The sequence below is a fragment of the Nyctibius grandis genome, chromosome 9, assembly GCF_013368605.1.
Source record: "Nyctibius grandis isolate bNycGra1 chromosome 9, bNycGra1.pri, whole genome shotgun sequence".
NCBI classification, from domain to species: domain Eukaryota; kingdom Metazoa; phylum Chordata; class Aves; order Nyctibiiformes; family Nyctibiidae; genus Nyctibius; species Nyctibius grandis.
The window spans coordinates 37,123,116-37,150,911 of NC_090666.1; the positions used below are offsets into that span (position 1 = coordinate 37,123,116).

A 27,796-nucleotide genomic window follows, 5' to 3' on the forward strand; every position below is an offset into this window, starting at 1 on the left:
CAATAAAATTGCGAGGATCTTTATTGTTCCGAAATACATTAAACCTTTGTTGCTCTTGGCAATCCGCTATTAACCCTCTTTCATGCTGTGATTAGCCTTCTATTCATACTTTGTTTCTTGTCTATTAAATAGATTTTAATTGAAAATAGGACTTCAGCTTTGTGCCTTATGGCTTCAAAAACTGATTGATTTTTCTTAAAAGCATAAAGACACCTTTTCCATCAGGCATGGGGTGCATTAGGGTTTTTAATGGAGGGATGCACCGGAATAGGGTTGGCGCCATTTCCAGGCTACCTAAATTACATTCACCACTTCTCCTTTGTCTAATCTTTTGTTTTTGCTATAAAAACAAGTCTTTCAGGTTAGAGAAATTACTTAACAAATGTTGTGCTGGGTTTATCCCTGTTGTGTTACACATGTAGGTGTTTTTATAACACAACTCATTCGTTTGTGAGTTTCTCAAGTAATTTCCCTTTGTATTGATCTAAGTGTCTTTGGTTTGTAAGTCCTGGAAAAGGCAGTAAGAACTTTTACAAAGATATGCCATCCCTTTCTTGTACCCTGGCAATCATTAATTTGACTTAGTTTTGCCAAAAGATACAGTAAACATCTGGATTTATTGCCTTGAGAATAGAATATTAGCTAAAATATGGCTACACCAGTATGTAAGAGACAGCCCTGATTTTCTTTGCGTGTATTCCAGACATGTTACTGATATTTAGAAATGTCTCATTTAGGTGTTAATATCAGAAATACTTGTTTTCTCATTGTAAAAGGGAAATTCGGTTAAGGTTCAGGAAAAAAAGTGTTATTTAGTGAAAAACTAAATTTGAAAGGAATCATTGCAACCAAAATGCTGTCCTATACGTTTCTCCCTCTGTCTGGTCATCATTGCTTTTTAACATCGTGTTGATATGTATGTCTGCAAGTATGTGCCCATATGACTGTATTCACAGATAATTCATTTATTTGCTTAAAATTACATTATGGAAATAATAATATCAGAGCTGATTTTCTCTTCCACTCTTCTCCCAAATCACTACCTCAGTAAAAATATATAGGGAAACAAGATACTTTAGAACTCAATTTATTATCTCCTGCTGGTAGCAATAACCTGAAAATAACAGTAAATAGTAAAATTCAAACTTGAGGCAGGCGCTGGAGCTGGGAACAACTGTACTCGCATTTATAAAGGATAGATTCAATATAACAGCTATAGAAACGTGCAATGTTTCAGAGGCTCCCAGATTAGTACTTGATTGCTTTTTCAAGTTTGTTCTATAGATTGGGAAGAACACAGGATTTTAAAAGGTACGAACAAGCATAATAAATAAGCTGATACTTGAATCAAAGATATTGCCTCCCCCTCCCACTATTCTCTTCCCTGGCTTCTGCCTTTCCCCTTCCCCCCAAAAAGTGGCTAATATTTTTCCAAGGAAAAGAATTAATCAAAACCCACTTTTTCTATATGAGTATTATAGGAAAATGCCATTACAGAGTCAATTATTGACCAAAATCAGAGGGCTGTCCCATATGTAAAAACCGTCCTAGCAGCTGTATCCATTTGTCATAGACGTAATGTGAGGTTTTTTTCCTGAACAGGCCATTCCCAGCTGGGCTGTCTGTGCCTTCTTAGAGGCTGCAGTGTGTGAGGATTTTGGCATTTAAAAGCTTCACAGGAAAAAAACACCTTGTATTTAATTAAAAAAAAAAAAAAAAAAAAAAAAAGGAAAAAAAAAGAAGAAACAAGGTTTTTATTAGAGTATGAAAGAATAGCAATAGAAAATCACATAAAGCTTTTAAATAAAACTGGTGGAAATCAGAGTTGTCAATCAAATGGCTGAACCTGCTGATCCATCCGGTCACTTTGGCTGTCATGCTGGAAATTGTGGCTCTTTATACCTGCCTGGTTTTGGAAAAGGATGGTATTGTATAAGCATTTATTAATGCAGCTTGTTTCTTTTTGTTCTTGTCTTATTCCTGGAGACTTTCACTGGAGGACTATAGGCATTGTAGGGTGAGTATAAGCTGGCACAGACCTAGAATATATTTGGATATTTGGTTATAGAAAAGCCTGTGTATTTTCTGATTTACATTTTACAGAATGTATAGTATTATTTCAGGAAGTGAGTAAACGAGCAGTCTTATTCTGGTGACAAGTAGGATGTTGGTCCTTGGAAAAGAGCTCCCAGTGCTAGAATTAAATAGGGCATCAGCCCGAGGGAGGAAGAGGAGCAGGAAGGTGGTTGGCAGGGAGAGGAAGGCAGGGATTTCCTCCAGAATAGGAAGGAGTCTTCCATGAGTCTGGAATGGCTGGTAGGCTCAGCCTACCAACAAAAACCTACCCCTTTAAATTTTTTAATTAATTTTTCTTGTTTTACTTTTATCGAAAAACAGTTTAAAATACCCTCAGCACCACTGGTTGTAGCTGGTTAGTTTTCAAGGCAGGAGAACCAACCTGCTTTATCTCGTGGCTTCCACATTTACATAGTTAAATTGCAATATAGAAACAATCTAAAAATCAGTGAGCCATTGCTAACAACAACAACTTGAGTTAGAGCAGAGTAGGACTGAACTTTATTCCTTGGTTTGACCATCTGCACTCAGTTGTATTTCCTTTAATTTCTTCAAGTGAACTCTCAAAAAATGATACAGTTTTGCAAAGCTTGATGCTGAAAGGCAGGTTAAGCCATGCATGAGACTTGTTGGTAAAATAAATACTCTTATCCTTAAAACTCTAATATTTATCTCATTCTGTCTGTCACTTCACTTGCAAGGTCTCTAGAAAGGGTCTGTTTATGTTACCATTCAGGTGAATTGGATTTGTGCCACCTTGTAATCGCTAAATGAACATGTCAAAGGCCTTACGGTGTCTCAGACATCATTCAGAAAATGGTCTTTTTTGCTAATATATTATCTTTCGGCTTAGAATTAAATCACATCTGTTGTTTAATCCTGTTATTCTGATGAGCTGGAGTCATAAGCGGTGATATTTGTCTGAAGTCTGAGCTTCAGGATGTGCAAATCAGAATTTATTGGGATTTTGAGCACTGAGGTCGTGTGTTTAAAAAAAAAAAAGTTGTATTTTTCTTCAAATGATTCATTTTAAAGAAAATGGTAAAATATCAGAAAAAATATCATATATAGGGTGTATTTTTATAAATTCTTTTCAAGTCAATTCCATGCATGGAAGCAAAGAAAAATAGACATTAAAAATAAAAATGAGGATAAAGCAAACTCAGTAGCTATAAAAATTAATGAAGTCTTGGTAGTACCATGGCAGAGTAAACTCAAACAAGCCTTTGCCTTTTGAAAGACTGCTTTGATACTGATTTATCTAAAGAGACAGCCAAATTCAACCCATAATGTAATTAAAATGCAGTATCATATAATGACTCAGAAGACAGATTTAAGAGTCTTTCCTTTCCTTCCTCTGCCCTGAATAAAAAGGCAGGAGAAGTTAATTGAAACGAGAAATCTCTTATGATAAATGAAAATACAAAGGGAATCAGCTTTCCAAATTTATTATCGACTAAACTAGTGATTGGCAGAGTTTGAGGTTGGCTCGTCTCTTGGATGAAGAGGTTTGGAGATCCACGCCTGCCTAGGGTGCAGGCAGCTCAAGTACATGTCTCGCCTCCCAGGCAGGAAAGATGCTTTCTGCATGTGTCTGTGTAGAAGGAACCGAGAGCTCTGCTCAATGTTATTGAAAGTAGATGAAGAACATTCAAAGGTCCGGACCCTGCGTCTGTCATCTCGGGGTGGCAGCGCCCATGAAGGAGATGGGTATGGGGACATTTCCCCTGCTCAGGCTTTTCTCACCTGCCTCTGCCTGGCTCCCAATTGCAGCGTGAGCTTTTTTGGATTTCCTTCTTATACATCTTTCTCTTCAGTACGGTGTAAAGAGGTCTCCTTGGCCATAAATGGGGGGGGATTAGATTCCAGTTTGTTGCTCCAGCGTTGTAGAAAATCAACATTGAATTTAGTATTAAAGCACCTGTTTACCATTAACCATAGTCTTAATTGACCCCCTGAATATGGATGATGTAGATAAAATGTTACGTGCCTTGCTGAACAGGATTAACTTTTTGTTCTGGGAGAGAACACCCTAAAAAAGCACTGGATATTGGTGCGTTCTGGAAAACTAAGGCCAGCAGTAAACCCTGGAGCTCTGTGCATTGGTCAGGGCAAAGTCACAGCCTTGCTTTTCTTGTTTCCTTTTTTTTTTTTCCCCTCTCAGTTACTAGACCGGTTGATGGGAAGCTGTGCCTGGGTCCTGCTCCCTCCGCCTCCCAGCTGTGTCACCTGCCATGCCCGTCCGAGTGCGTGGTGTCTGCCTGGTCCATGTGGGGCCCCTGCCTTCATGAGAACTGCCAGGACCGCCACGGAAGGAGAGGTAATGACTGCTCTTATATATTGATTTTGCAGCACTGGGGGATCTAAAGTGGGTAACGGAATATTATGATAAGATTGCAAAAGCAGTGGTGTCAAATTCTATATTGGGAGCTTAATGTATTTTTTAAAAAATTAATCTAACATAGGATGAAGCTCTTAGATGTGCGTGCAGGAGTGGAATATGACCTTTAAAAGCTTTTTGCAGTTATTCTTGGGAGAAGAAAAAAAAAAAAACAAACCAGATAAGATTTTCAGCCTGATTCAGATCCTTTTATCCTACACTGAACTTGTAGAAAAGGAAGATTTCCTGGGATAGCAGCTGCAGACCTCCATAGTGCCAGACTGTCCCTCTGTGGTCCCCCTTGGAAGTCCTGCTGCTTAGATGTGAGGGCAATGCTTGGGTGAGGTTGGAAGGCGTGAGGACAGAGGTGTATCCCACAGCCCTGCCATCCTGGAGTTAGGCTGACCTGAGAGATTGTTCTCATTGTGCTGGGTTTGGTTTAAATTCCTGGAAGAAGAGTATGCAAATATAGTTTAACCCCCTGGATCTTAATTGACTAGTGTACGTGTTTGCTGCTGCAACACTCTGAGATTCATTGCAGAGCCTTTCCTAAGGCTCTAAGTTGAAAAGATGACTGTTGGAGTTCATGTCAGGGAATGAATATTGCTGTTTGGAAATTACACTTTGCTGAAAACAGCGTAAGTTTTTGAAGTGATTGGAGCTCGTCAGAAGTTTTCAAATTGAAAAAGAAATAATAAAAAAATATGTGGTTAAATATAAAGATTTGCAAAATCATTTCATTTTTAAATTGTTTTGAATGATTTCTTTTTGCTGTTTTGAGAACAGTGGAAGTTTGGTCTGTTATGTTCTCTGGAATGTTCTATTTTTCATTTTCGTTTCTGTGTCATGGTCAAGGCATTTCCACGTGGCCTCTACTAATTGCTGTATATCTGCCCCTTGTCTGAGGCTGTTGTAGGAAAGACCACGATGTATTTTTTCTGCCTTTTTTAGAATTCTGTGTCATTTACGTAACAAAATATGCTGAAAGATACTTGTGTATTAGTTCTGCATTTTATATAGCAACATGACTTTTGGTTTTATTCAGAAAGAGGTAGATTATGTAATCAATTCTTTCATTATTTCTGTAACCTTTTTTCTTCCACTTTACATTTGAATCTTCCAGTTTAATAGGATGTCATTTCAAAGAGTTCTTATATGCATTATGTATCAGAAATCCTTACACCTTCGTAAAGCAGAATACTGATTTCTTAGGAAACTGCTCTGCTCTATCTCAAAACCAAGCCTTTTCATTAGTGGATTTCCAGGCAGAATATAGATGTCTTTTACATCTTCAATTCCTTAACTGTTTCTCTCTTTTTATCTTAATGTTGTTATTACATTAATATATGCATCAGTGGGAAATTCCTATATTTTGACATGTGTATTTCTGTCTAATGTTGATGAAAGGGAAAAAGAAATGTGAAAAATGTGGTTTGTTGGAATTCTTTACACACTGTTAGATTTTGCATGCCCAGGCTGTGGGCATATGCAGCCAAGGGCCATCCCAATCAGTTCAGTTTCTAAGTGTTCTGCTCTTGCTTGTGTTTATATCCCCCAGTTCCAGATGCCCTATATAGTCCTCTTACTACTAGATTATTGGTATAAATATTTTTTTTTGCTGCCATGCAGTTAATTCAGTTTCTCTTTTTCCAGGCTTTAGAATGAGACAAAGGCAAGTGATCGTGGATCCGGTAGGCACCCTGGCAGGTTGTCCGCATTTAATTGAATCTATTCCTTGTGAAGACCCGGTGTGTTACGAGTGGATCGTTTCAGAAGGAATATGTGTGACAGCCCATGGAAAATGTGGACCTGGAAACCGCATGCTGAAAGCTGTATGCAAGAACAAGAAAGGTGCGTAATGGTGTCATCTTAAAAGCCCCATGGTCTTTCGTGCCTCCTAAAATGGCATTCTGCTGAGGAGCGATTCTGATTATTTGCAATGGCTCCTTACTGAATTTTTATGAAGCTTTCAGATTTTTTTAGTTGACTGTGATGCTCATGAAAGCCTTGTGCTGATACTACCCGGGATTTTGCTTGGAGCCTTCTATTCTATTTCATCCTAAAGGAGATGGCTCACCAGTACAGGTCATGCGTTGTTACTGCTGGCCTTCTCACAACAAAAGTGGGATACCAATGGCCTGCTTCTTCCTAGAATCCTTTCTTTTTGCACATCTTGTACAAAAGTAGGGCTGTCACTGGGGCCAGCAGCACTACGGGCATTCACAAAATTAATCCAGCCTCTAGCATTTCTTCTGTCTTCGATTTTTAGTGTGCGGTCTGAATGTTTATCTTGTTATGATAACCCTCTTATAGTCATGAGAAGGGATGCTTGGTTGTGCTGCCAAAATTAACACAAGGATTAGATGTAAATGAAATGATCGTACTAAGTAATACCTTACTTGGCAGCAGTTTGAGACCTGCAGTGTGTTCAGTTTACAAGTTGTTAATAATGAATAAGTACATTTTTATGTGACGTTTACAAACAACCAGTAAGAGCTTATTTCTTGGGCACAGTCTGAACCTCAGCCAAAAGTTTCATTTCTTGATAAGGTCAGTGTTGATAGATCTTTAGATTCAATTACATGGAGCACGATTTTGCAGTCGTTAGTCACAGCGAGGCTGTGCTATCATCTGAAAAGTGGCAAAATTGTGGAACTTTAGAGCCTGATATTATATCTGAAATGGAGATTTCTTCTTTTACATGGTGCTGAGACCAATCACAGGAAACAATTTCAAGTCGATAACAAGAGGGGTTAATTGGCAAGTGGTTAAAAATAGTGTGTCATTTACGAGACATTAGAATCTGACAGAATGAAACGATGGCTGCTTTGTCTGAAGAGCACAGATTCTCCTGAAACACATTTAAAAACTGAGTGGTTTTCTTGTAAGTTTGTGAAAATGGGGCAAAAAAAAAATCTTCATCTGTTATAAAATGAGATAGCCAGAATATAGTGGAGAGCAAAGAGCTGTCTCTGAACTTTGTCTGAGTAGTCTCTTCCGATGTGTGATCGTAACTGTAGGCCCAGTCCTGCAGTGATGTGCGCAGATGGAGTCTGGTATTGCTAAGGAGCACCATGTACTTCACACTGTTAAAACTGTGCCAACATCCATTTTTATGCGCGTCTCTGTTAGCATGTCTCTATTTAGTCTGGGGGCTATGCTATGACCAGCTGTTCTATCACCAATAACCCCTTCCCAGCTGAGAAGGGGAATTGGGAGAAGGAAAGGAGGCCCATGGGTAGAAATGGAAGCAGATTTACTAAAAGAGCAAAACTAATATTAATACTAATGCTAATAATAAGTACCCAGGGTTATACTCAGCCCAATGAATGCTGGATGTTGAACACTGCGTGACAGTCACAGCGAATGGGAGAGCAAGCCTTGGGAGCGGGATGATGGGCGAGCCCCTCCAGGGATGGCGACCACTGAGGAGGAGCCGCATCCTCAGCAACCTTCCCAATTTATAGTGAGTGTGACGTTTATGGTAGGGAATACTTCTGTGGGCCACCCTGGGGCAGCTGCCCTGGCTTTCGCTCCTCCTGGCTTTAGCACCTGGCTAGCTCAAAACTGCTGATGGCCTTGATCACCATGGGAACTTGCACACCATGGCTGGTCACAAACTAAAACAAAGTGTCTTATCACCTTTGTTCCTGCCATATCAGGTTCTTCAGTCCTCTCAAAAATGCAGCTTTTCTGAACAGAAAATTGATTCTGTGCTTCTGTCCCAGTGAATGCAGGACAATGCACCAACTTGTGACTCGGAAGGAAAGCGTGTAACATGGCAGATGCTCATTGATCTCTGATCAAACCGTTCTCTGTGGCTGTGATCCTTAAGAAGCCATGCCTTTGAAGTGTCTCTTCTTCACATAATTGTTCAACAAGATGTTGGAAGTCTCACAAGTACCCTTTTCATTTCAATTACTTTGTGCATGTTCTAGTTACCAAAAAAAAAAAAAAAAAGAGTTAGGACATTCCTCCCACCCTGGCACCCCGAGACAAATATTGTCACTAGACGTGATCATTGTCTAGAACGTCCAGTTCTAATTGAGAAGGTTTCACAGGGAAATATCCAGCTCACTAGGCAGATTAGAGGCACTGGTTAATACTACTTCTGAGCTTTTCTGCATTTTTCATCCAGTGGGATAGGACTGGCGGAGTCCTTAAAGTAGAAATAGGAAAAGAAATCAATTTGTTTCTTCTCCTGTCAGTCCAGTAATATTAGTTGTGCTATTTGTAACCTTTTTTCCTTCTGTAATGTTCTCTTAACTAGATTCCCATTGCAATAAGTGGTCTATTTTCTTGGATAAAAGCTGGAGTAAGCGGCGAATTTGCATGAAGTGTTTTACCTGGAACAGTTGGTTAGTTGGTAGTGGGAAGCCAGTAGGGAGTCGTGTGAAGCTGTGAGATGCATCAATTACAGGTAAAATAGCACAAGGCCTATGCTAATGCTTAGCATTATACAGAAGTTCAAAATACTGGGCAAGTAACTGCCCTGCTGAAAGCATTTAGAGTAGCTGCATTATGTGCCAGTATTTTCATTTGCTTAAGCATCTTTTGTAGAATTCAGCTCTATCCTAAACTTCAGTCATTCATCCAGTCATTCTGTCATCCGTGCCTGGCATTGTTGCTCAGTATTCCCACTAAAAGCCTAAAGGGATAAAAAAATACTTTTTTTTTTTTTTTGGACCTCATTAAATGACAAAATCCAGTGTATCGTTATCTTAGCAACAGTTCATTTGGGCCTGGAGTGCGTTGATTAGGGTACTGCAAGACGTCTTCATTTTCATCTAGATGCCAGACTTTTTGGCATGATGCTGCCTTCTTGTTGCCGTGTGATAGTTCGCTTCTCTTTAGAAGTTAAAAGCAGCTGTCAGTCCTGTTTGTGTCAGCCATACTGAAGAAGAGCTTGGCATCACGGCTTCTTGCCCTTGCCCATCTCTTCTCCCTCCACCCACAATGTGGATGAACCTGTGTCCCTTGCTAGCCCATGCTCTACTGTGTAGTGCTGGGCAGTTATGTACTGCTCTCCACAGCTCAGAGACCTGAGACCTTTTTCATGGGGAGACTGTTGTGTTTTTTTTTTTTTCCTTTGCCAAAAATGAGCTTTAATTGCCTTGACTGCAGCAGGAGGGAACTGGCTGTGTTTTTCATTCCTCTCTCCTGTGGCAGAGGACTTTGCTGCTGCTGGCAGAGCCTGTGGGATCCTGTTGGCCTAAACTTCCCTACAGTAAGGTGGAGCTTGGAGGTGCATCTTTGTCTCTGATTGTCCTGGTTTCATTGGGATTTTGTTTCAGTTTGTGGCCAGACATGGTGATCAGGGCCATTAGCAGTTAAATCCAGGGCAGCTGACCCAGGCTGGCCCACAGGTGTGTTCTACAGCATTAACATCAAGTTCACTATAAAAGGGAGGGCTCGCTGGGTGGGGCTGTTTTTGCTCTCCTCTCTTCTGTCCTCCGTTTTTTTTTTCATTGTTGACAATTGCTATTCCTGGACAACCTGCTGCAACCTGTAGCTAAGTATACTTTTGTGTGTTTTGTGTTAGCATTTATATTGGTTTCTTTATTTTATTAAGTCTGTTTAATTTTAACCCACGAGTCTCCCTCTTTTTCCCAATTTCCTTCCTCAGTTGGGAAAGGGACATTGGGTGAGAGAAAAACTGTTATTGTTTAGCCCTGGGTGTGGGTTAAAGGAAGACACTGATATGTGTTGATAGATGCTGGGTGAAGTTAACAAGGTGTTATCCCTTTTCTGTCTCACTTCTGGTCTCCCCAGTGTTGTTCTCCTATGCCATATCTCTTGCACGCTCGTGGTGCGAGCCCATGCCATGAGAGGGGGTCGGGAGGGACCTGTTCAGGAGGGGAGCTAGGAGCAGGGGCTAACCAACCTCATTCTCCAAGTGAAACCCCACCTTGGGAGCCCTTTGTCGTGTCCTTTTTTCAATTTTAAGAAGCTATCCTTTCCAGTGAGAAGATCTTGTGGTACTGACCCGGGTAATGAATTGCTGCTGGTGTGAGCTGGAACAACTCAGGATGGAGTCAGACATGGGTCTGACTGTGGTTTTCAGGGTTTCTCTGAAGACTTCCCTGTCAAAGCAGTCTCTTTCTGTAAGGTCTTGTACGAATTTCAGTGATGTAGCACTCTTACTTCTACTTGGTCTAGAGGTACAGAAATGACTTTTTTGTTTCTTAAATAGGTTAATGTAGGGTGTCTGTAATGAAGGGGCCTGCACACACTATCTACAGCATTTTTTCATGGAGTAGCTGGAGTCTGTAATTTGTGATTTGCAGCAGTTAGCGTAGATGAGGAGGAATGAGAAGACCGTAATCATCTCATTACTTTGTCATTCATAGGTGTCTGCCTGCTCCCACCTAGTAGTGTCTGTAATCTCTGTTAATAAGTTATTGAACATGCATACGATGCTTGCAAGAAACTTAGTGTCTGGTCCGTGTCCCTTGAGTGCGCCTCTTCTGTAGCATCAGAAGACGGTAGTGTAATAAATCAAATGAAATTAAATAATGTGTAGAAATGCAATGAAGTAATGCGTAGAATGGGAAAAGACCTATATAGCATGTTTCTTCCAAATAAAATTTTTCAGCAAAGTGTTTTTTATTTAGCTAGTGAAGGACAACGGATACTTGTGGGGAAGACTGTGAGGCCAAAAGAATAGTACAGGAAGATGGATGATGATACTAAAAATTGGATTATGTAACTGTATCATTGGGTACATGGATCTATAATTCAGATAAAGAATTTATTTGAAAACTCTTTTTTTATGTTCACAGACAACCCAAGAATTATTTGTGATTTTTCTCAGAGTTGTTGTTTAAGGTTGTTCAACAAGGAATTGAATAATCTCCTGTTTGTAATGTATTCTTCATCAGATAGTTGCAAGTATTTGACATTTTAATTTGGGCAGTCTTGATTAGAACCGACAAACATTACTGTGCATTGACCAGATGAAAATAACTCTCTGAAAACTTTCCAGTTCACTTGCTCTCCTTAAATGTTGCTGCTCAGTAGATACAAAACTATGAAGATGGTCAAAACTTTCTCATTTTAAAATGCAATTGGACAGTAGCCAAAATGGCGTTTCATTTTTTGAAGACAATGACCAAAATCATCTTTTATGTGCTCTGCTTCTTATGTCTTTGTGATAGGTACAGGCACTTTGGGTACAGTGAGACAAAGGGAATTCAATGTTGTAGTAGTGTGCAGAAAACTGCAGATAATGTTAGACAGCAGGACTTGGCTCAGGGTCAGTGGGTAACAGTTCAGTCCAAAGAGGAGCTGGTGTGCCTTACTAGGTAGTTTCCCAGTCTTTTGACTTAGATGGTAAGAAATACAACTGGATTTAACATATAAATGTTGTTGGGTTCAGTCTGATGGAGGAATTTGGGAACCCTTTTTATTGTTGTTTTCCATATCTATTTTAGGCTGTATTAATAATGGAAAAATAGATTGAAACAAAACAAATGTTGAACCAAACTGTGGTTTTTAGAGATGCACATTGTAGTCATGTAGCTTGTGAGCAGAGCGGTTATTATGGCGAGTACAACCTGAGAACATACGTAAAAGGAACTACAACAATAAATTCGTGAAATAACAAGTATGAATCATAAAAGTAACAATTCATTTTCTGAGCATTTTATAAATGTTTCTGACAATCCTGTAAACTAAATCTCACCTGTCAGCAATGCTCTTGAATAGATTGTAAAATGTTATTATTCAGAATCATACCCGCAAGTCGTCAATCCATTTTGTTGTAATTCCTGTGTCATCGTATATTAATTTGCTTCTGCTTGTTCTGATTCCTACCAGAAGAACTATTAGTAACAAAGATGATTTGTCTGTGATAGTGAACAGCATAGTGTCTAAATAATCAAAAATATGAAATAATTTATACCCAAAGGCTTCATTGTTTTAATCAGAAATTATCAGATCAGCAACAAGGTTTAATGCAAAGGTTGCATGATTTTGCTGGATTCAGGCTGTTTTACTCTGCTTCTAGTTCACAAATCTAATCACAGCTCAAAAGCTGCTGAGTATTTGCCTTTCTACACTGCCACCGTGGGTACCAGGGTTTCTTTCTTTTGTGCTAGTTAAAATTGTGGGGTTGTCTTCCTTTTGGAGGACAGTATTTATAACAGCGCTGAATAATCTATCGGTTCCTTATTCGTGCACAGCTCGTGCTGTGACAGGGAGATGCAGGTGCCGAACCCAGCGGAGCAGAGTCCAGGGGTGCACAGAACAACGTTGCTGTCTGTCTTCTCCTGTAGCACCCAAGTGACTGTTTCTGGGACTTGTCACAAAGCCACCTTCTTCAGCAGCTTCTGCCTCATCTGGGTGCTCCCAGGCACTTTGGAGGTTTCTGTACACCCTTCCCAGCCATATCTGAAAAATGAATAATATCTGGCAGGTCCCGGGACTCCTGGTTGTAAGGGACGAAGCACCCTGCTACAGGTGATCTGCCAAGATGGTAACTTAGAAATAAAACTTGCTGCAACCCTACTGTCATAGCTGTTATGGTGGCACGATGTTTTTTTTAAGTATTCTCAGTGGAATAAGCTGCTGGCTTCAAGCTGCAAGAGTTATCCAAGCTGGGGGGCAGCACCCATCGCCTGAGCCTGGGCTCACTGAGCCTCAGCGCTGCCAGACATGGGGCTGCACGAGCGGCAGCAAAGAGCAGTCAGGAACAGAAATAGTTGTGGAGTAAAAAATCAGTCGTCCTCATTTCAGCAGTGTTATGCCAGATGATTAAACCTATGTTTTTCTTTTTCTTTTTATTCCTAATTCTAACATTAACTCCACCTGCCCCCCCCAAAAAAAACCCCAACACACCAAAACCCCAGGGCATATTTGCAGGGGGTGGTGAATAGAAGAAACCCACAAAATACGGATGTTCACCAAACTTTTAGGCGTGTTGCTTCTTTTGCTTTTGAGCAGAAAACCTTTATACTCCTGCTGCTGCTGTTCTGGCAGCACTAGTAAGAGTCGTTTCAGCACAACAATTTTGTTTTATTTTTCTGTGTGATCTCATTGGTTCTGCACAGTCGGTATCTAGAACGTGGCACTTGCCAAGAAGACAAGATGTTTTTTGTTTTTAAGTGTTAATAAGTTCACTGAAAAAGTACATGATTGGGTTGAAATACATCTATTCCCAAATTTCTGTTCCATCTGACAGTTTTATTTGTAAAACTGGAGAACAATATTTCAGAGTCAAAATGTTTTTTTTGAGCATTTTTAGGTTAAATGATTAATATTTGCTTTTTTTTTTGTAAATGAACTAGGCCAAGTCTTAAACAAAATTAAAAATTCAAAATATTTTAAAAAGATGTTGTTAATATAAAAGCAAAATATTCCTTTTAGATTAAACAAACATTTTGCCTTATCTTGAAATTACTTTTTTCCTAAATCCTTCCCCAGTCTCCCTTCAGTCTTCTTAAAACAGTTTGAGTTTTTCCTTCCTTTTCCTTTTTTTTTTCCTGGTTCAGTGCCCAAACAGAAATCCGTTATTCACACAGCTCTATTGACAGAGCAGACATGGAAATCCTGTTGGAATTCAAGCAAAGAGTAAAGGGAAGTAAGGTAATCAAAGCAGTGTTATATTAAGATCCAGTACTATGTTCTGCCAGAGCTTGACAGTGAAGCTCTGCACTCAACGGAAGCTGGGAGACTCTTTGGGGGTAGAATATGAATAATGGTGTGCTCAGTTACCTGTCTGTACTTCCAGTTCCATCCCAGCATGTCCTTGATTTTTCATCTTGTTATGGATTAATGTTATAGAGTGAATTTGCAGAGTCTGTTTAATTTCTTAGAGAAAAGATTTACTGTGTTTAATTTATTGAAAAGAAGATCTTTCTGACGTATCAGAATAAGATCTAAAATCTCCATTGATGCATCGTGTCCAGTGACACAACACCATGCCTAATGGTACATCTGGATTTCATTTCTCCTGTAAGAGCAGCATAAGCTTAGACTGTGGTCATTCTTTATTTTAGAAACTGCAACTTCTGGAAACTAAAGCAGTCTGGTTTGTAAAATTAAAATACTTGTTTTCAAGTTAATGTGGAAATGCACCTGTCTTTAGTCTGACCTTAATACATGGAGTAACAAAAATCAATTTGTCTTCAGTGATGCTTTTTCCCAGACCTGCCTGTACATGGAGAGCACCCAGGAGGCTTTGACTTGCTGAGAGGGGTGGGTGGAGAGTGCTCTTCTAGTGATACGCCGTGAATGAGAGAATGATGTACAGCTACAAGTTAAATAGCTCGGTCGATGGATTAGGAACTGTTTTGTCTTGGCTTCTTAAATCATTGAGGTTCAAAAAGACAGACTTATATACTGCTTTGGTCAAATGTGTGTGCTGTCAGCATTAGCAGGACAGAACTTGCAATGGGAGTTTTGCCTGAGGAGGGTGTGATTAGTATGTGTACGTTAATGCAAATTGGAGGTGAGACAACTTTACAGCTGTAAGATCTGGAATTATTTCATAGGGAACGGTAAAATTATCCAGTTGCTCGACACACTTGCACATATGATCAATAAAATTAAACAGATACCAGCTCTTCTAAGCCTGCAGGTTCAATTACTGTCGTGGGGCTCAGCCTTCTGCACCACGTTGCTCATCCCTCCTCTTAGTTTGTGAGCGTACCCCACCCCATCATTGGAGCTGTTGATCCCAAACTGGTATGTTTTCCTGACCAAGGGAATCACAAGTCCTTAAAGGCAACATGCAGAGCCTTCTAGCAACTAGATAGGATCCATACTTCTCATTTTGCAGCTGTGGAGGAAGGAGCATGTTGCAGTGCAGTAGCAAGGCTGATGAGTATTATGAGTGTTTCAGGAATCCTGAAGAATGGTGTGTGGTTTGTTCAATAGATTTGAGACCCATTTTTTTTGGTAGTCATGAAGATTGATGTGCTCTTTGAGCAGGCTGGCTGTTTACGAGCCAGGTGGAGTGGATGTAGCTACCTTCATCAAGCCTTCCCTTGCAGCAGCTGGTACCAGGCCAAATATTTGATGTCTCCTACTGGAAAGATTTAAAAAGACAAAATGCAGATTGTGACCTGCTCTAGGACTGGTGCACTGACAGTTTGAGCACAGACACCATCGTGAGTTCAAGTGAATTTACTGTCTTTGCATCCTCTACTGAAATTGATGTCTGCAAAAGGAACAGATCAGCTTCTTCAGGGAAGTTGCTGAAAAGTAAGAGCTTGCTTTGCTTAGTCACACTTTAACAGTTTTATTCCGTTGAAGATCGTAGCAAACATATGGCCGACAGGCCAACGGAGACAGAAACTCAAAAGTCTATAAGCAATTCTTGTAGTAGCTATATTTGTGTAAATATCTGTGTCTTAGAGTCAGGCATATTGTGCAAAAATACAGGCTGAAATACCTAGTGCTGGAAAGCTGGAAGGTTGTGGATTTGAATCTAGGGGATAAACTCAAACATGCTTTGATTAATTTTCTTTATGTTTGAATGCAAATATGTTGTGTGATTTCCAGCTGAACTGTGGCTGTGCTTTTTCAAATGCAGGTGCTGTGGTTTGTGTCAGTCATCCAGAAGGCAGCTGTAATCGGTATCCAGTGGCGATGTGAGCTCTGTGTAGGTGGCAGACAGAGATACCAGTGGAGTTGATTAGGGTTGTAGCCAGCTTTTGTCCTCCCTATGCCTGTCAATATAAGGTATTACAGCTACCTGTGAAAATATTTTTTTCTGTGTCAGGTGAGCTAAGTGTGAGCTTGTGGTCGGTGCAGAATGCCCTCAGATGAATTTCTGTGCAAACTCATGATTCTTTTCAGTATCTAGTGCTCCTTTTTGGTACTTAATGTCTCCAAAAGTCTTTTTCAAGACTTCAGAGCAGTATTAAAATGGCAAGGGCAAAGGCCACTTCTTCCCTATGGCTGTTTCAGCAGAGAGGAGATGGATTTTCAAAGATCCAGCTCCCACTTGCATTAGTGAGAGGGAGCAGCAGGTGCTGATTGCTTTTTTTAATGAACCTGAATTTCTAACACCTGGAGATTTGGAACAAAGGTTCAAGGTAGCCCTTTCAGAAATTGGAGTTATAACATTAAGAAAAATATAAACATCACTCATTATGGCAAGATCTATATTGACTTTTATGTTTTAAATGTTATGGAATAAGTTTGACATAAGTTCATCTGAGTTTGTAATAAAGGTTACCTAAAGAGCATGGCGTGTGTGTGACCTCTAGGTCTGTTACATTGGTGCAAGAGGTTTGAAGAAACTGTATAGAAGGATTAGTATTTGTATACTAGGCTAGTGCAAATGTATACTTTTAAACTATTTATTTATAAACCAGTTTTTAATGTCTAGGGAATTTTTACTGAGTTTGATGCTTTCTAATCTTTCAATTATGAGAGTGAAATAAGGTTCCTGTATTGTATTTTGTAACTGCAAAAGTAGTAATAGTTAATTTTTTAAGTCTGGAAAAGAAATCTTAAAATAGATTTATTTGGTTGTACCCCTCACAATATATTGTAGATAAAAATCCCAGACTGTTTCAGTAAGAAATGAGAAAAATACCTATAAGTGCCAACAGCAATTTCTGTTTTCTCAGAGAAAAGGAGCATGCAGCCTGAAATACCTGTGCGGCTGTTTTCTTTAAACTAAGCGTAAGTTCACATACATGTTGAGTTCGTATTCTTTTTAGAGAGTTATTGTATTTCTTAGGGAACACTGATTCAAAAGAGAGCAGATGTGAGCACAATAGGATCCTTCTTGATCTGTATTTGTAAGGTAGGTAGTAGGTAGATGACAAGTTCTAAAATTAACTTAAGTGGATAGAAGAGGAAGGAGGCTAGAAGGATCGATTTGAGAAGTGTTATTAAGGACACGACTGTGGATCTGTGACTCAAAGGCGGCTGAAGTTACCAGGAAGAGCAGATGGAAGATGTGACAGTGAGGGTGAATCTCATCCATAAGGGTTGTGTTTTTTGGGATTAAACAGGTTCCAGAAGTGGTTAAAGATTTCACTGCCTTTCTCCTAGTGAAGGAAGTGTTTAACATATCTAGATATTTTCCTCCCTCCTTGTATATGATTTGGTAACGTTTGTGTGCTGGGTGCTGTGCGTTTGAGAGACTTAACATAATCTTGAGGAACATGAGAAGTGGGGATGCTTTATGACATCTTTTTATCCTCCTCATCCCAAGCAGAGTCTCTTAAGGCATTTTATGCTTTAGTCCCACCTTTGTCGGTTTTAATACATACAAAGGGGCTCTCTGGAAATACCCAGTGGCTGTTCATAGTGTTCACATCAGTGGTATTTTCACCTGGTGAAGATTTCTGCAGACTGTCACCTCTCTCTTCAATATGGAGAGTTCAGAAGGGCTTCTTAAATGAAAGCCCGAGGAAGTTTTGAGGTGCTTTTAGATCCTCTTTGCATAGCTGCGACCTCAAAACTTCCTCAGGCTTTAGTTTCCTACCCATAATATCTCCTTGAGATAGAATTATTCAAAGCTTTCTGCATCAATACTGTCCTTAAGCCATTTCTCTTTAACCAGATATTACAGCATATGTATATGACACCATTCACACAACTTTTCTGAAGGATCCTGTGGCTAAATTGCAAGAAAGCCCAGCACGAGTTGTGCAGGCGTGAGCCTTTCATTTAAGCAGCCCTTCTGAACTCCTCATATTGAAGAGACAGGTGACAGTCTGCAGAAATCTTCACAAAATACTTTTAAAAAAAAAAAAAAAAGCAGAAGAGGAAAGCTTCATGTTCTACATACTTGTAGCATTTTTCCCCTTCTGGGCACTGGTGTTTGACCAGCCTGTGTCCAGCCAGCAAACACAGCAGAGGGATAACTTTCCCTCAGCGATAGCAATGGTTTGTGGCTTTCTCAGATGTTCAGCTGCTACTTCAAGTAGGCGTTTGAATCTTTAAGGGTCCAACCCCTCTGTCAGATGTTGTTTATGTTAATAAGTGGTTTCAGAATTTTCTGGTGTTCAGCAGATGGATAAACAGCACAGTGGTGTATCCTGATTTCCTTAGGATGCCAGGCTACAACAAGCCAGAAAACAGTTTTCAATGCATCTGATATTTTTCAAATTCTTAATAGAGAGAAAACTGCCCAATTCTCCGGTCAAAACTATTTTAGCCAAGACTTCTTTTTTTCCAAGAGAAATGCTCAAAACAGTATAAAGTCTTTAAATTAAACAGAAGATCATTAGGGTCAAGAAATGACTGGCTGTATTTTATTGCATTCTATATGTGAGGTTTAGCAGGCTGGAATCCAACTCATGATATAACCCATGAAATAAGAAAGTGTTGCAAAATAAGCCAGTTAAGTTCTGCATGAGGTAGTATTATTTAAATTCTAGCGAATTATTGTCATCAGATAATATTAAAAGAAATAAATTAAACCTGATTCTGCAGACAGGAGACCTGGTAGTGAGTATCTGTAACAACCAGTGGCGTGTGGGGCTGGGGGCTTCCCTCCCTCTCAGTCTGCAGGAGGGTTTGGGGTGTGGGGAGCGGAGAGGAGAGATGTGGGGAAGTCAGGTAGAAGAAAAGCCTAGGAGCAGCCTGCAGCCATGAGATCTTTGGTGCTCCGCTGCTCCTCGGAGAAGGTGAAGGAGCTGCACCCAGGGTCTGGTTGCGTGCTGTGCTGGGGGCGTCAGCAGTACGTTTCTCCTGAGGTTTATATAAGGGAATAATTTGAGTCTAACTTCAACAGACAGCTTCTCACGTTGATCTCTGACCACAGCCCTTTTAGTGGAGGGGGAAAGAAGGGCTTTTTTTGTGTCATTTAATCCTTTCCTGCTGGGTGGCCCTGCAGAGGGCTTCTTCTGTAGCTGAAATTCCTTCGGTGCTGCACATTGCGTGATGGACAGGAATGGTTGTGAGAGCTACCGTTATGCGGTAGTTTTGAATGCCATTGAGTGGAAATTAGAGATAAGTGTTGCACTTTCTTTGAGTTTCTTTCTATCAAGCTGTTTATGAAGCAGAGCTGATTAAAAACAAATTTAGTCATTTGTTTTGAGGTTCATGGATGCTGGAGGGGAAGGCTCCCCCCTTAAAAAGTACTCCCCCTGTACTCAGCACTGGTGAGGCCGCATCTCAAATACTGCGTTTGGTTTTGGGCCCCTCACTACAAGAAAGACATTGAGGTGCTGGAGCGAGTTCAGAGAAGGGCGACGAAGCTGGTGAAGGGTCTGGAGCACAAGTCTTACGAGGAGCAGCTGAGGGAACTGGGCTTGTTTAGTCTGGAGAAAAGGAGGCTCAGGTGAGACCTTATTGCTCTCTGCAACTACCTGAAAGGAGGTTGTAGTGAGGTGGGTGTTGGTCTCTTCTCCCAGGTAACAAGTTATAGGACGAGAAGAAACAGCCTCAGGTTGTGCCAGGGGAGGTTTAGATTGGATATTAGGAAAAATTTCTTCACTGAAAGGGTTATCAAGTATTGTAACAGGCTGCCCAGGGAATTAGTGGAGTCACCATCCCTGAAGGTATTTAAAAGACGTGTAGATGTGGTGCTTAGGAACCTGGTTTAGTGGTGGGCTTGGTAGTGTTAGGTTAATGGCTGGACTCGATTATCTTAAAGGTCCTTTCCAACCAAAACAATTCTATGATTCTAAATAAGAAGTTTTGACTTTTGTTTAAGAATTCAGGACATGGAAACTTTGGGCGAGTTGTGCGCTACAGAGATTGGCTCTGGAGCATGTTGGTCTGACAGGTTTTGAAAGTAAATCTTCCTCTTAATTCTAATTAAGTATCGTAGTGCTAGTACTCTTCATTAGGCAGCAATTTGTGATTAGTCAGGTGGTCGTAATGGAAAGAGAAGAACATGTGATGAAATGGTAGAGAAATTGCAGAGCAGGGAAAACAGCCATGGGATGTGGCTCCTAAATGCTCTTTAAGATCTTCCTCTTGGCAGGTTTCCCGCTGAATTCTGTGCTCTCTGTGGGACGGGATTCGATCCTTACACAGATCCTGGCTTGTGTGGAAACATGAGTTCAGTGGCCCTCGATGACAGACTTGAGCTCTGAAGCTGTGACAAGAAAAAATAGGCTAACAACAGGCATAAAAAGGGGAAACTCCCAATTCCCCCAAAACTTTGAAGCCAAGCTATTATTTTCCCTTTTGTTTATCTGTGAATTGAATCTCATATTTAATAAAAGGTAGCTTTTGTGGAGCGCTGGAGTGAATGTGAATTAGCGAATCGGGGAAGATTAGCTCTTCGAGGAGATCGAGAGCAATTTAAAATTCCATTGTTTGTTGTTTTTCTTTCTGTCTGTATGAAGCACGTCTGTAATTGTCTCAAATTAGGTACTGCCTTTGTTTAGAAGTGTTAAACAAGTAACAGGATAAGGTATTTCATAGTTCTTTTTTGAATAAACAGCCTGTTCAGTTTTTATCTTTAGGCAGTTTGCAAATGTCAGAGCAAAGCTTTTGAAGAGAACGTATATACGAGATGGAGTTTCTTTAGAAACGGAATCGTCCTGTATTGTTGGGAAGCATTTTCCAATTTTGAAGCCTGCTCTTCCCGTACTGTGTTATTTTAGTGTATCCTTTTATCATGATTCTTAAAACAGATGCATTATTTAAAAATTCCTGTGGAGATGTGGGAATTGGACTGTAAGCATGAATTTGTTCAGCGTCTTTCTGGGAGCTGTGGTCTATATTTTGCCATCGGTAGCCTGATGGTGTTGCTACCCATGAACCCTCACATTGACCCAGTAGTTAACAAGCCCAGAAAGAGAAATAAAGGCAAAGAAAGACGAAGGAGTGAGCACATCCATGTGGACTGGGTCAGCGGCTATGCAAGCAGAAGGCAGTGCATTTTCCTTTCATATCACTGAGGAGGGAAAAACAATCACACAAAGTTAGTTCCTGGCTTGGTCCTGTGTCTGGTGGTGTCTGTGGGGATTCAGACACTACGTCCGGTGGGAGGCGGGTGCAGTTTGAAAAGTGACTTTTCTGGAAGAAGGGAGAATATTTTTTTCTGCCCCTAGGAAGTGAGCAGGGAGTTCGCTGGGACTGGATGAACCAGGGTGCTTACTGGAGGGACAAAGTCACCTCGAGGCGGCGTGAGGTCCACCCGTGCTCCCTTCCCACATCTCCTGTGGCACTGCACCTAAGTCTGTCCCTGATTTGGGGTTTTTTTCTATTCATGCTACTGGCAAATGTTCATGTGATATAAAATACCAAGTCTTTTTTGCAGTGAAAATGCGATGACCCAGCAGGACTGGTAGGTCCTTATGAATTTAATGATGGCCTGTTGGGCAGTTCTGTAGAAATGGCTCCATCCATGCTTGAAGCAGGGGAGAGAAGGGTCTTGGCTTGGTCCCATAGGATCCCTTGGCTTGGGGAGATGGCCTTGGTCCCATAGGACATTGTAGAAACCAAGATGATCTGTAAGTTCAAATTCCTTTTTTTTGTTACCAGATGCAGAGTTCCCATTAAAATCAATGTAGCGAGAATTTTCCCCCCCAAGGTTTCAGCAGATTTCCCGAGTTTAATACAAAGTCAGCAGTGTTTTGGTGTACTGTGCTGTGTCAAAGGAGACTAGAGCCAAGAGGGTGTTTTGTTCTTTTTCATGGTGTTTACAAATAAAGCTGACTGATTTGGTGTCTCTCCTAGAAACTCCCTGAGAATGTAAATTTAGCAGAGTGCTCCCTGGGCATGCATAGATCTAAAGATAGCAGTTTCTTGCCTATCGATAAGTATCTTAAGGCCTTTACTTTTAATGCTATATACGACTTAAATCCCAAGAAGATAATTCCACTACTGCTGTTCATTTATATCATAGGAGTCTGCATTAATTCAGGCTAGACCAGGTTTTCTAATCCATTATTTATTTAGGTCTTCAAAACGTCTGTGGTACTGCATGTGGTTGACAGAGCATATGCTTGTTAATATTATATGGCACCCTGTTTTCCCAAGATGCTTAAATTAATGAATGCCTTCAAATAAAGCTATGATTTAAAAAGCCACTTCTTTTTTTTTTTTAACTGTTGTGACTATAGCATCCCATGATCTTAGCTCTGATTTCTCTATGACCACCTATTTTAAATAGTTCTGGAAGGATTTTTTTTTTCTTTTTTTTTTTTTTTTGTGTGTGAGATAATCACATATTTAGGTTTTGAATATGAATATCTAGCCCAGCTTCGTTCTCCACCTGGGTGACAGAAGCTTAGCAACACCCTTAAATTCAATAAGAAAACCCCTTACGTGAAGGGTGAAGCACCAAGCTCATATTTTCTGACAGTCCACAAAGCTTACAAATCAAAATACATGGAAGTGCTGTGTAAGTGAGGGGGAAACGAATGGTAGACAATACTTGGAAATGAATGAGTCGTGTGAATGAACGTTGGCATGTACATCCCCAGCCCCACATTAAGATTAAAGTGAGTTGTCTGCTCTACAATTGCATAATTGCTTCTGTGACTGATTTGGTGCTGCTCTGTAATAAGTTGTGAATACTGTATGCTGACCTGGTTAATGGGATGTTTACGAAATGAATATATTTGTATAGTTTAATAGAAGGATGTTTGGAAAAATTAGCAGGATGAGAAAGAATGACTCAAGAGAGTAATTTTTCAGCAAGTGCTGGGGTTGGGAAGGGGAAGGCAGGCTGTCTTGCTGTTGGCGTTTGGGGGCTGGGACAGGGAGGTTGCATGGGGCTGGGTCCCCTTCCCACCCCACTGCAGGGGGGTCTGCGCCCTGGGCGTGTGCATCCCCCCGGGCATCGGGGGACGAGCATCCCCCCGGGCGAGCAGAACACATGGGTGGCTGCTCCAGGCTTGGGGTACCCGGGCTCTGCACCCCACTAAGATCCCACTGCTCTGGGGACGCGTGGTGCGGGGGAGCAGCCTCCATCCTGCAGCCGTGACAGCTTCATTTTAAAAAATATTTTTCTTGAATTAAGCTATTTTAAGTACTATAGACTAAGATAATTATTTCATGAAGTAATATTATCTGCAAATTAACCTTGGATCTTTGCGTAGGTTCAGAAAGAGAGAGATAAGGAATTTTATCGCAAATTGCAGACTTTTACTGGGTTTAACGTAAAGGCCGTGGCAAGTAATACATTTAAACTGCATTTAAGTAGTAAAGACCAGAATATCAAAGTCTAAAAGCAATAAACATTAATTTATTCAGAAAGTTTTTATATTTTCTTTCTAGTTTATGTGTTCTTTTCACACACTGTCATTTAATGAGGTTATATTCTGATTAAAGTAGAAAAATAAAAAAGTAAAATGTTTTATTTCAGTAGATAAAGATGGAGCTTTAAAAGTACATCGGCTTGCCCTGCGTAGTCTGAGCTAGCTGTACAATTTTCCCTTCGTTCAGCATGGCTGCTAGACTAACGGATTTTGGGGGAAAAACTCCCCCTTATATAGAGTTTCAATTGAAATCCGTATTTTCATTTTCAGTGACAACTAATACATTTCCTGTAATCCTTTTCAAATATTCACTGGCACTATTCCCAGACATATATTTTGAAGGTTAAATGGTTTAGGATTTCTGTACTATACTGCGTAGGTCGGTCTGAATAAGCTAGTAAGTCTGTATGGCCCCTTCATTGCTAGAGACCAGTTTGTATCTGAGAAACACGATAGCTGCGGTAGCACGAAGTTTTGGCTGGTTAATGAACTGCGGTTCTAACGAGCCCAGGGTGAGGTGCTGGGCTGGAAAACTGCTTTTGCTGGTTGCAGAGCTCACTTGGGTATCGTTATGTAGGGCTGCTTCATGTAGTGTAGATGCACCTTCCTGGCAGCTGGAGGTTTTGGCTCTCTGTCCAGAAACATCTCTCTCTTTTTTTTTTTTTTTAATAGGCTGCAATTGGCATGAGTAAAGAGCAATAATTAAAATAATATTCCATGAGGTTTGCATTTTAGTATGGCTGTTTGATTAAAATTGGATCTGCCTTTTCCTCTCCCTTGAGGACCATTGCTCACTTCGTGGCTAATGAAGTGGAATGAGCAGTGTGATCAATATTTATGGTGTCACTCTGGGCACCTGCAGTTCTTTCAACCCTTCTTGTACTGTGGAGCTGGAATGGAGGTTTTTAACTCCAAGCTAATTAACGGCTAACGATGCAACTTGATACGAAGTCTGCAAAGGTTGTTCTTAGTCCTGCTCCTTCTGAAGGTCACATGTGACTCGCACAGATTTGCTAGTTCTCATAGTTGATCAGGCAAAAGCAGGAACTCGATTTTCTTCAGTGATGTACTTTTGGATCCCTCAGTCATCCTTTGGTGTTAGTTTGGGCTCTCCCTGTGTTGGGAACAACCACTTTTGGGGTACCAACTCTTGCCATTGAACACACAAGAAAAGAAGGCACATATGGGTGCTTTCAGCTGAATTTATAGACCTCTGCTCTACAGCTTTTCTTCTTTTTATACTCTAGTCTCTACTACAGGCTCCAGTATCTGCTAAAGATAACATGTATTTAAGTCCAACATAAACGCCATGAAGTTAGTGCTAGTCTGCACTTCTGCATCTTAACAGTGTGGGGGCTGCTCCCAGCTGTGCCAGAATATTTTTATACACCTGCTCATGAAGTCCACAGTCTGGGGCAGTATTTTCTATCCAAATCAGCCCCACAGTACTTTGTTCCACACTTCTCTTGTCTCTTGACTCCTTCAAGGCTTTCCCAAAACAATAATATAATCTTTGAACTCTTGGTGGGTTGGTTCCTGCAAACTTTGCCCATTCCCTGCCAGTGACAGCGGCTGGAGGCAATCCAATGTAATTAGTGAGTATTTTGGAGACTCTGCTTTGGCAGCCCTGTTAAATACGTGCACTGAAAGCAGGATTAGTATGGGGCCTCATCTTTTTTCCTCGTTAGGGCATCTCTGCGATCTGTAAGCTTATTTAATTGGAAATTAGCCATTCTTATTAACACAGGAGATACCCTTTGGTCCAAATTCTGACATGGGATAAATGTATGTAATTCCCACTAAAGAGAAAGAAAATGCATCCACATACTCCAGGGTGCAAATTTGCCCTTTTGTGTCCATTGCAGTTCTCCTGGAGGAGGATTTCATTTTCTAGTAAAGGCAATAAATTTTCGCTGCTCAGATAAGTGACTACAGAGGTTCATCATCAGGATTTGAAGAAATAAGCCTCCTAAGAAGATGGATAATGACAAGGGGAGTAAGAGTTGTTATCCAGTCATTTGTCATGGTCCAGAACATTGAGATATATGGATAAGACCCCAAAGGTGTATAAAAGTTCCTTTTTCCAGCAGTCGGTTGGTATGTAATAACTTATCCTGTGCAGTCAGCCAGTATTACACGCTCTCTGAAAACTCATTTTGTTTGTGTTTCTTTGTATACACAGCACATAAGCGGTAACATCTTATATGTTGCTGGGAAGTATTCTACACATCATCGAAATGTAGTCCCATGATTACTGAATATAGAGGCAGCCTTCCCCGGTGCTCACGTTAACTCCCTTCCCTCCCTCCTCTATCCCAGTCCAGATGTTAACGTTATCTGCCTTGCCTCTTTTGCTGATAGCGTTCTGCTCTGGGCTTTCTCCAGAGACTTTTCCCTCTGACTGCTTTGCTGTGGTTCCCTGCTTTACAGCGGTTTCCCTCTAGTTCTTCCCCTGTCTCAAGGCTTCAACACCACGTAGCAGCCATGGTGTACAGCGTCAGCTAGTGAAAAACTAGATTAAACATCCATGATTGTAAGAGTGGTTGTTAGTGTACGTGTATTAATTCAACACTTCCTGCTGTTTTTTGATATGTTGGGAGGTTATGTTGCCAGTGAGGTGACTTTAAAGTGTTTTCCATCTGTGGGGGAATACATTTCAACTAACTGCTTGAGAGGGAAGAAGTCTTGCTCGGCTTACATAGTTCAAAGCAACCTTTCCCCTTCCTTTTTAACAAGTGTGTATTCCTCTCTAAACCAAACGCTGTCGAGACCAGGTTTCTGAAGGATTTCTGTTAAATTCTGTCTGTGCAGCTGGGATAACTGATCTCGGAAGATCGCCTTAATGTAGGAGACAACATCATAGTTTCCTAGGGTAAACTGCTCCCTGCCTTGCTGCTTGTTGTAGGGAACTCAGGCAAAGATGAAGTTTGCCTTGTCCCATCCGGGCTTAGCATGGCACAGAATAGCTCAGTAGCCTAAATTTGATCAACTGAGCCTGCGAGAGCTTGGTATCATGCATTGAGTCCTACTAAACTCTGGGAAATCCTACAGTGTGGCAACTTAATTATGTCTGTGTGCTGGAGTTAAAATACAGCCCTCACGTGTTTCCCCAGCCTGGTCTGATATTTTGTGGTCAAAAAGCTTAACTGGCTCCATCTTTTTATTCCCTTGCATTTCTATCCTGCAGCTCGCTCAGGAGGCTGAATTCTGACCACTACTGACTCACAGGCAGAGAATTTTTACTGTAGTTCACTTGATGAGGATTTAGATGTGAAAGTCTCAGGCTTCCTCCTCAGTGGTGGCCTGTAAGGCTGTGTAGGGACATAGATGGGGTGGGAACAGAGTAACGTTCTGGAAGGATCACAGTGTTGGTGCACCTCAGAGATCTGTGATTAGAGAAGCCCAGGTCAGGGCCTGGCAGCAGTCCTGGCTGTGGAGTTTTCAAAACTCCCCTCGTGTGATCGTATTGATGCTTGTGGAAGTCACGCTGCCGTAGTCTGCTTTCAGGAGGATGGGGCTGATGGACCCTGTGGTGGGTTTGGACCATTTCTGGCAGCGTGTCTTCAAGTGTTCAGGTGTTTGGTCCTGTGGGCATTCTGCAAACTGGCCATGGTGGGAAGGTCTGTTCCAACAGGTTTAGGAGCCATTGAACATCACATGGCCATGTTTCCAGGGAACAAAACGCAATTGTTCTGAGTCCCAGCCATGTAATTACAGCAGTAATAGTAGCTATCGTTTTTGATGCCTGGGTCCCAAATGTAAAGGTTGTTAAGTTGTTTCTGTTATGTTTTCAGAGTAGTCTGTTCTGCTGCTTTTTCTCTGTTTGTACCTTATCTATGATTGAACAATTACGAGCAATGTGATGAGGACGTTGTATGCAGAAAGTCATCCCCTTATCTTTTTTCCCAATGACTCGGAGGTGCGTGTGAGCAGTCGTTATCTCGGCTGCTAATCAATGAAGCTGGGGCTAATGTGCGAAGTGACCTTTGTGAAGAGAAAGGAGGTTGTGCCAGTATTATACTTGCAGTTTGAGTCAACTTTTGCACTGTGTCATGTATTTGGTTGCCTGAGCTGCTCCCTTGCTGACTTGGATTGCCATATCATTTAGTAGTATATCAACCAAGATAAGAGATGCCCAAAATTTGTCTTGTATGTCAGTTGTGATGTTTTCATTGACCAGGTATCATTAGTGTTACTTGATGACCCCTGA

General features: G+C 40.9%; 1 protein-coding gene across 1 annotated transcript in view; it reads left to right on the forward strand.

Moving 5' to 3' along the window:
• Positions 1 to 27,796, forward strand: part of THSD7B (thrombospondin type 1 domain containing 7B) — a 269,081-nt gene that overhangs the window by 80,058 nt on the left and 161,227 nt on the right. Inside the window, exons 5-7 of the mRNA XM_068407870.1 lie at positions 1,285 to 1,311; positions 4,241 to 4,396; positions 6,110 to 6,307. Coding sequence (XP_068263971.1) covers positions 1,285 to 1,311; positions 4,241 to 4,396; positions 6,110 to 6,307 — 381 coding nt within the window. The remainder of the gene's footprint in view (positions 1 to 1,284; positions 1,312 to 4,240; positions 4,397 to 6,109; positions 6,308 to 27,796) is intronic.